The 12,258-nt window shown below is 42.0% G+C and overlaps 1 protein-coding gene across 1 annotated transcript in view; it reads left to right on the plus strand.

Moving 5' to 3' along the window:
* Positions 1–6,067, plus strand: part of LOC138674536 (protocadherin-15-like) — a 28,342-nt gene extending 22,275 nt beyond the window's left edge. Inside the window, exons 11-13 of the mRNA XM_069762359.1 lie at positions 1,191–1,322; positions 5,227–5,305; positions 5,958–6,067. Of these exons, the coding sequence (XP_069618460.1) occupies positions 1,191–1,322; positions 5,227–5,305; positions 5,958–6,067 (321 nt within the window). The remainder of the gene's footprint in view (positions 1–1,190; positions 1,323–5,226; positions 5,306–5,957) is intronic.
* Positions 6,068–12,258: the final 6,191 nt, after the last annotated feature.

Here is a 12,258-nt window from a genome sequence, read left to right on the forward strand (position 1 = left end):
ATCTTTTAGGATACTTCGGGGGCTTATCTACAGCATTCCAGAATGCTGTAGATAAGCTCCTGATGTCGGTGGGCTTACCTCACCTGCGATTTTGGGGGTGACAGGTTCCCTTTAAGGGAATGTTGGAGTATATTATACAGAAAATCCTTGTGCATACTGTATATCTGATGTGTGTTGAAATCCAGGTTCTACTCTCTATTATTGCTTTGTTAATGGCTCTTTGCTTCATAACATAACATTCATCATCTTTCCCCCATCTCATTCCACCCCTCCATGAGACCTATCCATCAATGTCAATGGCTGCTCAGTTTCCCAAGTCCCGCATTCTCGGTGCCTCGGGGAGATCCTCGACTCTGTCCTCTCTTTCAAGCCCCATATCCAAGCCCTTGCGTCCTCCTGCCAACTGAAACTCAAAAATATTTCCCATAGCCGTGCATTCCTTGACCATGAAACCACAAAAACGCTAGTGCACGCCCTTATCATCTCCCGCCTCGATTACTGCAACCTCCTAATCTCTGGCCTCCCCTCTAGCACTCTGGCACCACTCCAATCAATTCTACACCCTGCTGCCCGACTAATCCACCTGTCTCCCCATTATTCCCCAGCCTCTCCTCTCTGCCAAGCACTTCACTAGCTTCCTATTGTCCAGAGGCTCCAGTTTAAAATCCTTACTATGACATACAAAGCCATCCACAACCTGTCTCTTCCATACATCTGTGACATGGTCTCCCGGTACTTACCCACACGCAACCTTCGTTCCTCTCAAGATCTCCTTCTCTACTCGCCTCTTATCTCTTCTTCTCACAACCGCATACAAGACTTCTCCGAAGCTTCCCCCATACTCTGGAACTCTCTACCCCAACACATCAGACTCTCGCCTACCACGGAAACCTTCAAAAAGAACCTGAAGACCCACCTCTCCCGACAAGCCTACAACCTGCAGTGATCCTTAGTTTGCTGAACCGCCGCACGACCAGCTCTACCCTCTCCTAGTGTATCCTCACCCATCCCCTGTACATTGGGAGCCCTCGCGGGCAGGGTCCTCTCTCCTTCTGTTCCTGTGTCTGCCTTGTATTGCTCATGTTTGTTGTGCTTGTCTATATTTGCCCCTTTCACATGTAAAGCGCCATGGAATAAATGGCGCTATATAAATGTATAATAATAATAATAACTTATCGTTGTGATTTCAGGGAACCAATCCCCAGATCCACCTTAGGCTGACAACGCAGTCTAATCATAGTCAGCTATTTCAGATAACACAGAGTGGCTTTCTTATAGCAAGAGCAAACCTGTTTCAAGCACCAGAGACCTACACTGTAAAGGTAAGTGTATCGCTATCAAAGCATATTCTTAATGTAACCTACTGCTGTTACTATTGCTGCTTTCATCATTTTATGACTCTGGGAGTATTACATTATCCATCAGCACTATTAATACACATCTATATGAATTCATACAGCACTCTGTAGATCTTTGGTAATGTAAAAGATGCAGAATATTTCAACCTATTAGTAAATGCCATCTCAAGTAGGGAATGCAATGGGGGCAAGCTGCAAAAGGGCACTGGGTTTTGCCACAATATTTTGTTGATAAATCTTTTTTTTTCTTTGTGTTCAAGGGAACCTGACATCAGGATTTACTCCTAAAAGTTATTAGGAGTGCTTTATTAACCTCTTAATATCCTCTTAGGTGATGCTTATCTAGACACTAAAATTATGGTCACTGGACTAGTTTGAGACCCCTGTTAATCAATGCCACTGTGTGGCGGGAGCACGCCTAGTGTAACTAATATCTCGGAGTGTGCATGGATATCAGGTAGAGCAAGAAGAGGGACGGCTTCTTCTCTGCCTCCTTGATCTCCCTGCACATTTTGGGATGTCAGTTACGCTCCTGTGGGCATGTTCCCAACACACAGTGGCATTGATTGACTGTGGTCCTAGACAAGTCTGGTGCCCGAAGGCAGGGAGAGCACGGACAATAAAATTTAGTTTGAAAACACATTTAGCATCAAGGGCTAATACGAGCATCATTAAGGAGGGTATTAAGAAGCTGATCTAGAGCTCCGAATACCTTCTGGGGGTGATTTCCGATGACAGGTTCCTTTTAACTCCTTAAGAACCAGGAGTAGTTCCATTTTTGCATTTCCCTTTTTTGCTTCCCTTCTTCCCAGAGCCATAACTTCGTCAATATGGCCATGTGAGGGCTTGTTTTTGCTTGTACTTGGAATGGCACCATTGATTTTACCATATCGAGTACTGGAAAACTGGAAAAAATTCAAAGTGCGGAGAAATTGCAAAAAAGGTGCACTTACACAATTGTTTTTTTTTTTTTACCATGTTCACCAAATGCTAAATATGACCTGCTACTATGATTCTCCAGGTCATTGTGAGTTTGTAGATACCAATCATGTCTAGGTTCATTTTTATTTAAGTGGTGAAAAAAAATCCAAAGTATGTAAAAAAACAAATGTCACCATTTTCCGAGACCTGTAGCATCTCCATTTTTCGGGATCTCGGGCCGGATGACGGCTTATTTTTTGCGCGCTGATCTGTCAGGGTTTTTTTTATACCATTTTGGTGTCGATACGATCTTTTGATTGCCTGTTATTGCATTTAATGGCATTGTAGCAACCAAAAAAACGTAATTCTGGCGTCTTGATTTTTTTTCTCGTTACACCGTTTACCAATCGGATGAATTCTTTTAATACATTGGGTATGGAAAGTATTCAGACCCCTTTACATTTTTCACTCTTTGTTTCATTGCCGCCATTTGGTAAATTCAAAAAAGTTAATTTTTGTTCTCACTAATGTACACTCTGCATCCCATCTTGACTGAAAAAAAACAGAAATGTAAATTTTTTTGCATATTTATTAAAAAAGAAAAACTGAAATATCACATGGTCATAAGTATTCAGACCCTTTGCTCAGTATTGAGTAGAAGCACCTTTTTGAGCTAGTACAGCCATGAGTCTTCTTGGGAATGATGCAACAAGTTTTTCACACCTGGATTGGATGATCCTCTGCCATTCTTCCTTGCAGATCCTCTCCAGTAACGTCAGGTTGGATGGTGAATGTTGGTGGACAGCCATTTTCAGGTCTCTCCAGAGATGCTCAATTGGGTTTAGGTCAGGACTCTGGCTGGGCCAGTCAAGAATAGTCACAGAGTTGTTCTGAAGCCACTCCTTTGTTATTTTAGCTGTGTGCTTAGGGTCATTGTCTTGTTGGAAGGTGAACCTTCGGCCAAGTCTGAAGAGGTTTTCATCCAGGATATATCTGTACTTGGCCGCACTCATGTTTCCTTTAATGGCAACCAGTTGTCCTGTCTCTGCAGCTGAAACACACCACCATAGTATAATGCTGCCACCACCATGTTTCACTGTTGGGATTGCAATGGGCAGGTGATTGCCACACACACTGCTTAGAATTATCACCTAAAAGGTCTATCTTCATCTCATCAGACCAAAGAATCTTATTTCTCATATTCATGTGTTATTTAGCAAACTATTCAGGCTTTCATATGTCTTGCACTGAGGAGAGGCTTCCATCGGGCCACTCTGCCATGAAGGCCCGACTGGTGGAGGGCTGCAGTGATAGTTGACTTTGTGGAACTTTCTCCCTTCTCCTTACTGCATCTCTGGAGCTCAGCCACAGTGATCTTGGGGTTCTTCTTTATCTTTCTCACCAAGGCTCTTCTCCCATGATTTCTCAGTTTGGCTGGATGGCAAGGTCTAGAAAGACTTCTGGCGGTCCCAAACTTCTTCCATTTAAGGATTATGGAGGCCACTGTGCTCTTAGGAACCTTGAGCAATGCAGAATTTCTTTTGTAACCTTGGCCAGATCTGTGCCTTGCCACAGTTCTGTATCTGAGCTCCTTGGCCAGTTCCTTTGACATCATGAATCTCATTTGGTCTGACATGCACTGTGAACTGTGAGGTCTTATATAGACAGGTGTGTGCCTTTCCAAATCAAGTATTATCAGTTTAATTAAACACAACTGGACTCCAATGAAGGAGTAGAACCATCTCAAGGAGGATCACAAGGAAATGGACAGCATGTGACTTAAATATGAGTGTGTGAGCAAAGGGTCTGAGTACTTATGACCATGTGATATTTCAGTTTTTCTTTTTTAATATGCAATAATTTCTACATTTCTGTTTTTTTTCCAGTAAAGATGGGGTGCAGAGTATACATTAATGAGAAAAAAATGAACTTTTTTGAATTTACCAAATGGCTGCAATGAAACAAAGAGTGAAAAATTTAAAGGGGTCTGAATATGTTTCGTACCCACTGTATACTGAGAGATCGGGCGATTCTGAACTCGGCAATACCAAATATGTGTATTTTTTAATTTATTTTTTTAATTGTTTTATTTTGAATAGTAGGCGATATGAACTTTTATATTTTTTAAATATACTGTATATTTTTAAAAACATTTTTTTTACTTTTACTTGCTTCAATAGTCTCCATGGGAGACTAGAAGCTGCAATCATCCGATCGCCTGTGCTACATAGAGCGGGGCTGCAGCCCTGCTCTATGTAATGGAAATGCTCATTTGCTATGAGCGCCGACCACTGGGAGTCGCTCATAGTGATCCAGCAATGACAACCACAGGGGTCTCCTGCAAACCCGGGGTTCTCATGCCAACCCATTGTCGACCAGCGGTCATGTGACACAGGCGTCTATGGGCAGGGTTAATGACATGCTTCCTGCGCGTGCATGTTAAATGCCGCTGTCAGAGTTTGACAGTGGCATTTACCATGTTAACAGCCATGGGTGGATCGCAATTCCACCCGTGGCTGTTAGGGTGGAATTGCTTTTTTGGAAAAGGTGCAGGCTCATCGCCGGAGACAGCACCAAACAGGGGGAGGTACCCAATGATAGATACTGCACGTCATTGGGTGTTAAGGGGTTAAGCTGAAATAGCCATTTTGATTCTCATACCCAAAGAGCTGCTGAGTGGACAGACATTAGGTAACATTGCGGCCTACTACATGGCCAGATAATATTCATAGACATCCTGAGCTTTTGTGTCACCTACTGACAGCTACTATATTGCATCTCACCTGCACTACTAATTATGCATTCTTTGTGGTATATGTGACACATTACTGGCTTCTTTATATTCAAGTTCATCAATATTTAGCAATAACAACATTAACACAAAATTTAAAACAAATTGCTATTTAAAGTCCTAACTAGAAATTGTTTTCCTGTATATTAATTATAGGTCATTGCAAGAGATGAAGAGTCGGGGGAAACAACTAGTTCTTCAGTTATTATACAAGTCTTGGCTCATGGGCAGGCGGGTATGACATTTATCTCACCTCCTTTTAGATCTTTACTGTGTCAACCCATAGTGAATCTGAAGTTTTTCTCAAACGTATTGCTTACTGTCACATAGTAAGGGTGGAGCACATGGTTCATGGATCCACTGAGCCACAGGGCCAGCCCTGCCCAAGAAAGGGTGTAGCTAATTGGCTACCTGTTGTGCTCTGGAGCTCCTACTGATGGAGACAAGTATCGTTCCTCGGCAGGAGCCGGTACTGTAACTGCCGATCTCAGGGGTCAGGTTCGCCGACATGGGAAACAGTGACCTAGCAGGAAACGGAGACTGACAGACTGTATGGACACCTTGGATATTGAAGATAGGTTCAGGATGCCATCAAAGTGATCACATGAACACAGACAAACTATTCTATACTAAATGGAACACAGGAGACAGGAAAAAGTCTAACAGACAAGGGACGGGCGACCTGGCAACATACAGTTGCACACACCAACACCACTAAGAATTATTATAGGGGTTGCTCAGGCATCTTCTTATTGAGGAGGGTGCTTTATATTCAAGATGCCTCCCAGCAATTGGCTGAGGGAAATCTTGCAGGTGATTATTTTAACTAAATGCTTCCCAGCTGCTAGCTGGGTGCATTTACCATATGCGCGCACTGCCCCTTTAAGAGCAGGGAAGCACACGCCACCATAAGACGGTGTGGCATGCACTGAGGAAGGAAGATGATCATCAAGAAGCTGCTGGGGCGGTTAGTGAGTCGGCGTCCCCGCATGGATAGAGGCGTTGACCACAGACCGAACACTTACTATGGGAAGTGGTCTGCTACTTACTAAAACCTCATATACAGTGCCTTGCGAAAGTATTCGGCCCCCTGGAACTTTTCAACCTTTTCCCACATATCATGCTTCAAACATAAAGATACCAAATGTAAATTTTTGGTGAAGAATCAACAACAAGTGGAACACAATTGTGAAGTTGAACGAAATTTATTGGTTATTTTACATTTTTGTGGAAATTCAAAACAGAAAAGTGGGGCGTGCAATATTATTCGGCCCCTTTAACTTAATACTTTGTTGCGCCATCTTTTGCTGCGATTACAGCTGCAAGTCGCTTGGGGTATGTGTCTATCAGTTTTGTACATCGAGAGACTGAAATTCTTGCCCATTCTTCCTTGGCAAACAGCTCGAGCTCAGTGAGGTTTGATGAGATCGTTTGTGAATAGAAGTTTTCAGCTCTTTCCACAGATTTTTGATTGGATTGAGGTCTGGACTTTGACTTGGCCATTCTAACGCCTGGATACGTTTATTTGTGAACCATTCCATTGTATATTTTGCTTTATGTTTGGGATCGTTGTCTTGTTGGAGGACAAATCTCCATCCCAGTCTCAGGTCTTTTGCAGACTCCAACTGGTTTTCTTCAAGAATGGTCCTGTATTTGGCTCCATCCATCTTCCCATCAATTTTAACCATCTTCCCTGTCCCTGCTGAAGAAAAGCAGGCCCAAACCATGATGCCGCCACCACCATATTTTACAGTGGGGATGGTGTGTTCAGGGTGATGAGCTGTGTTGCCTTTACGCCAAACATATCGTTTGGCATTATTGCCAAAAAGTTCGATTTTGGCTTCATCTGACCAGAGCACCTTCTTCCACATGTGTGTCTCCCAGGTGGCTTGTTGCAAACTTTAAACAACACTTTTTATGGATATCTTTGAGAAATGGCTTTCCCATTGCCACTCTTCCATAAGGGCCAGATTTGTGCAGTGTACGACTGATTGTTGTCCTATGGACAGACTGTCCCACCTCAGCTGTAGATCTCTGCAGTTCATCCAGAGTGATCATGGGCCTCTTGGCTGCATCTCTGATCAGTCTTCTCCTTGTTTGAGATGAAAGTTTAGAGGGACGGCCGGGTCTTGGTAGATATGCAGTGGTATAATACTCCTTCCATTTCAAAATGATCGCTTGCACAGTGCTCCTTGGGATGTTTAAAGTTTTAGAAATCATTTTGTATCCAAATCCAGCTTTAAACTTCTCCACAACAGTATCACGGACCTGCCTGTTGTGTTCCTTGGTCTTCATGATGCTCTCTGTGCTTCAAACAGAACCCTGAGACTATCACAGATGAAGGTGCATTTATACGGAGACTTGATTACACACAGGTGGATTATATTTATCATCATTAGGCATTTAGGACAACATTGGATCATTCAAAGATCCACAATGAACTTCTGGAGTGAGTTTGCTGCACTGAAAGTAAAGGGGCTGAATAATATTGCACGCCCCACTTTTCAGATTTTGAAAATCTACAAATAACCAATACATTTCGTTCAACTTCACAATTGTGTTCCACTTGTTGTTGATTCTTCACCAAAAATTTACATTTGATATCTTTATGTTTGAAGCATGATATGTGGGAAAAGGTTGAAAAGTTCCAGGGGACCCGAACACTTTTGCAAGGCACTGTATAAAAGCTAAATTTTCTGCACCTTAAGTTTTGTTCTTATTGTCTAAAAGACACTGTGCTAAGGTTCAAATTAATGTACACTTGTACAGTTAAAACCAGAAGTTTACATACACTGTATAAAACGACACACATATGCATATTTTTCTCAATATCTGACATGAAGTCAGAATAAACCTTTCCCGTTTTGGGTCAATTAGGATTACCATAATTATTAATATTTGACAAATACCAGAATAATGAGAGAGAATGTTTTAATACATTTTTATTATTTACTGCAAAGTCAAAAGTTTACATACATTTCTTTAGTGTTTGGTACCATTGCCCTTAAACTGAATGACTTGGGTCAAACGTTTGGGATCTCCTTCCACAAGCTTCTTGCAATAGTTAGTCAGAATTTGAGCCCATTCCTCCTAACAAAACTGGTATAACTGATCCAGGTATATAGGTCGCCTTGCTTGTATCTGCCTTTTCAGCTTTGCTCATACATTTTCAATAGGATTGAGATCAGGGGCTTGTGATGGCCACTCCAAAACATTGACTTTGTTATCCTTAAGCTAGTTTGTTACCATTTTGGCACTATGCGTCGGGTCATTGTCCATGTGGAAGACCCATTTCCGCCCAAACTTTAACTTCCTGTCTGATGTCTTGAGATGTTTCTTCAGTATTGCCACATAATCTTCTTTTCACATGATGACATCTATTTTGTGAAGTGCACCAGTCCCTCCTGCAGCAAAACAGCCCAACAACATGATGCTGCCACCCCCGTGTTTCACAGTTGGGATGGTGTTCTTAGGCTGGGGGCGCAGCTGCGGCGACGCAAGCATCATGCGCCCCTATATTTAACATGGGGGCGCATGGACATGCGTTGTCTTGCGTTTTGTGACGCATGCGTCTTTTTTTGGCGCAAGCATCAGGGCGCAGAGGACGCAGCAAGTTGCATTTTTTTGCGTCCAAAATTATGCCAAAAAGGACGCATGCATCACAAAATGATGCATTTTGCATGCGTTCTTGTTTGCATTGTGCGTTGCGTCGCCGACGCAGCACCGCACAACGCAAATGTGAGCGTAGCCTTAGGCTTCCAAGCTTCTCCCTCTTTCATCCAAATTTAAAGATGGTCATTATGCCCCCAAAAATTTTATCAGACCACATGACATGTCTCCAAGAATTAAGGTATTTATTACTGTGTGCATTTGCAAACATTAATCTGACTTTTTAATGTTTCTTTTGGAGTAATGGCTTCTTTCTGGCCGAGTGGCCTTTCAGCCCATGTTGACACAGTATTCGTTTCACTGTGGATATTGGCACAATCTTACTAGCTTCTGCCATCATCGTCACAAGGTCTTTTGCTTTTATCCTTGGGTTGATATGCATCTTGGATCAATGTACATTCATTTCTGAGACACAGAACCCATCTCCTTCCTGAGCGGTATGATGGCTGGACATTCCCATCTTGTACTTGCGTATAATTGTTTGTACAGATGAACGAGGCAACTTCAGTTATCTTGAAATTGCACCCAAGGATGAGCAAGACCACAATTCTCTTCCTTATATCTTGGCTGATTTATTGAGACTTTCCCATGATGCGACACAAAGAAGCAGTGTGTTTCTAGTGTGCAGGTATATACATACACAGATGTGTCTCTAATTAGCTCAGATGTTGCCAAAAATCAGAAGCTTCCAAACATAGGACATCATCATATGTGCAGTCCAGAATTGTTTAAAGGCATAGTAATATTAGTGTAAGTAAACTTTTGACTTTGCAGTAAGTAATAAAATGGCTTAAAGCATTATCTCTCTCATTATTCTGCAATTTGGCAAATATTAATAATTATTGTAATCCTAATTGATCTAAAAAGGGAAAAGTTTATTCTGATTTCATGTCAGATATTGAGAAAAACATGCATATGTGTATTTTTACATAGTGTATGTAAACTTCTGGTTGCAACTGTATATATTAGTGCATATTAATTTGATCCTTAGCACATTTTATATACCGTATATAATAGAGATGAAGAGTCGGGGGGAAACAACTAGTTCTTCAGTTATTATACAAGTCTTGGTTCATGGGCAGGCGGGTATGACATTTATCTCACCTCCTTTCAGATCTTTACTGTACCAACCCATAGTGAATCTGAAAATTTCTCAAACATATACAGTATATATATATATAGAGATAGAGAGCTAATTTACTTAGAAATAACTTGCTATGGTGGACATGCAGTCCTATCTATGGGCAGCATGATATAGAGATTAGAGAGAATCTGTCAGTAGCATCAACCCTCCAAAGTCATCTATATGGACACTTAGGTCATAGAAAGTTGAATTAAAATTATACCTTGATATGTGCGATTTGGTGTTTTATTCCAGAGAAATCCACATTTTTATAAAAGTACAGTATGTAGGGGTTGTACTTGCTCAGGTGCGACGGCTGACACTCAGGAGGCACATTTCTTCATTCCTTTAACCCCTTCATGACCCAGCCTATTTTGACCTTAAAGACCTTGCCGTTTTTTGCAATTCTGACCAGTGTCCCTTTATGAGGTAATAACTCAGGAACGCTTCAATGGATCCTAGCGGTTCTGAGATTGTTTTTTCGTGACATATTGGGCTTCATATTAGTGGTAAATTTAGGTCAATAAATTCTGTGTTTATTTGTGATAAAAATGGAAATTTGGCGAAAATTTTGAAAATTTCGCAATTTTCACATTTTGAATTTTTATTCTGTTAAACCAGAGAGTTATGTGACACAAAATAGTTAATAAATAACATTTCCCACACGTCTACTTTACATCAGCACAATTTTGGAAACAACATTTTTTTTTGCTAGGAAGTTATAAGGGTTAAAATTTGACCAGCAATTTCTAATTTTTACAACGAAATTTACAAAACCATTTTTTTTAGGGACCACCTCACATTTGAAGTCAGTTTGAGGGGTCAATATGGCTGAAAATACCCAAAAGTGACACCATTCTAAAAAATGCACCCCTCAAGGTGCACAAAACCACATTCAAGAAGTTTATTAACCCTTCAGGTGCTTCACAGCAGCAGAAGCAACATGGAAGGAAAAAATGAACATTTAACTTTTTAGTCACAAAAATGATCTTTCAGCAACAATTTTTTTATTTTCCCAATGGTAAAAGGAGAAAGTGAACCACGAAAGTTGTTGTCCAATTTGTCCTGAGTACGCTGATACCTCATATGTGGGGGTAAACCAGTGGCGTAGGAAGGGTGGTGCGGGGGGGGGGGGGGGCGGGCCGCCCCGGGCGGCACAATGCGGGGGGCGGGCATCTAGCCGTGCTGGCACAAGCATCTTTTCAGTCAGTGCAGGGCCAGGCAGTGCAGGCACATCGGGGTTAAGAACGCAGCCAGCGTGACATTGTTTGTGGGCGGAGAGTTCTCCTGCTCTGCTCTCCCGCCCCTCGCTGGCTGCTGAACTTATCAGGACAGGCAGATTCCGGAGGAGCTCCTTGGCAAGCCTTGCCGCCCTTAGTGAGTGCGATGTATCGCTGTATTCTGACAGTCTGGGTGACCTGGGGCGGCCACAGCTGATATACTGTATATTATATACTTCAGCAGCCGCCCAGGCCCCCAGCACCTGTCCTGTATATGTATATACTGTATCTGTACAGCCTGCATGACAGTATATATAATATATATACAGGACAGGTGCTGGGGGCCTGGGCGGCTGCTGAAATATATACACTGCACAGTACCATCACTCCCCTGTATATATACACTGCACAGTACCACTGCCCTGTATATATACACTGCACAGGACCACTGCCCTGTATATATACACTGCACAGTACCACTGCCCTGTATATATATATATATATATATATACACTGCACAGGACCACTGCCCTGTATATATACACTGCACAGGACCACTGCCCTGTATATATACACTGCACAGTACCACTGCCCTGTATATATACACTGCACAGGACCACTTCCCTGTATATATACACTGCACAGGACCACTCCTCCTGTATATATACACTGCACTGTATCACTCCCCTGTATATATACACTGCACAGCACCTCTCCCCCTGTATATATACACTGCACAGGACCACTCCCCTGTATATATACACTGCACAGTATCACTCCCCTGTATATATACACTGCACAGTACCACTGCCCTGTATATATACACTACACAGGACCACTGCCCTGTATATATACACTGCACAGGACCACTGCCCTGTATATATACACTGCACAGTACCACTGCCCTGTATATACACACTGCACAGTACCACTGCCCTGTATATACAGTGGGGCAAAAAAGTATTTAGTCAGTCAGCAATAGTGCAAGTTCCACCACTTAAAAAGATGAGAGGCGTCTGTAATTTACATCATAGGTAGACCTCAACTATGGAAGACAAACTGAGAAAAAAAAATCCAGAAAATCATATTGTCTGTTTTTTTAACATTTTATTTGCATATTATGGTGGGAAATAAGTATTTGGTCAGAAACAAAATTTCATCTCAATACTTTGTAAT

Source organism: Ranitomeya imitator, chromosome 4 (genome assembly GCF_032444005.1).
Source record: "Ranitomeya imitator isolate aRanImi1 chromosome 4, aRanImi1.pri, whole genome shotgun sequence".
Taxonomy (NCBI): Eukaryota; Metazoa; Chordata; class Amphibia; order Anura; family Dendrobatidae; genus Ranitomeya; species Ranitomeya imitator.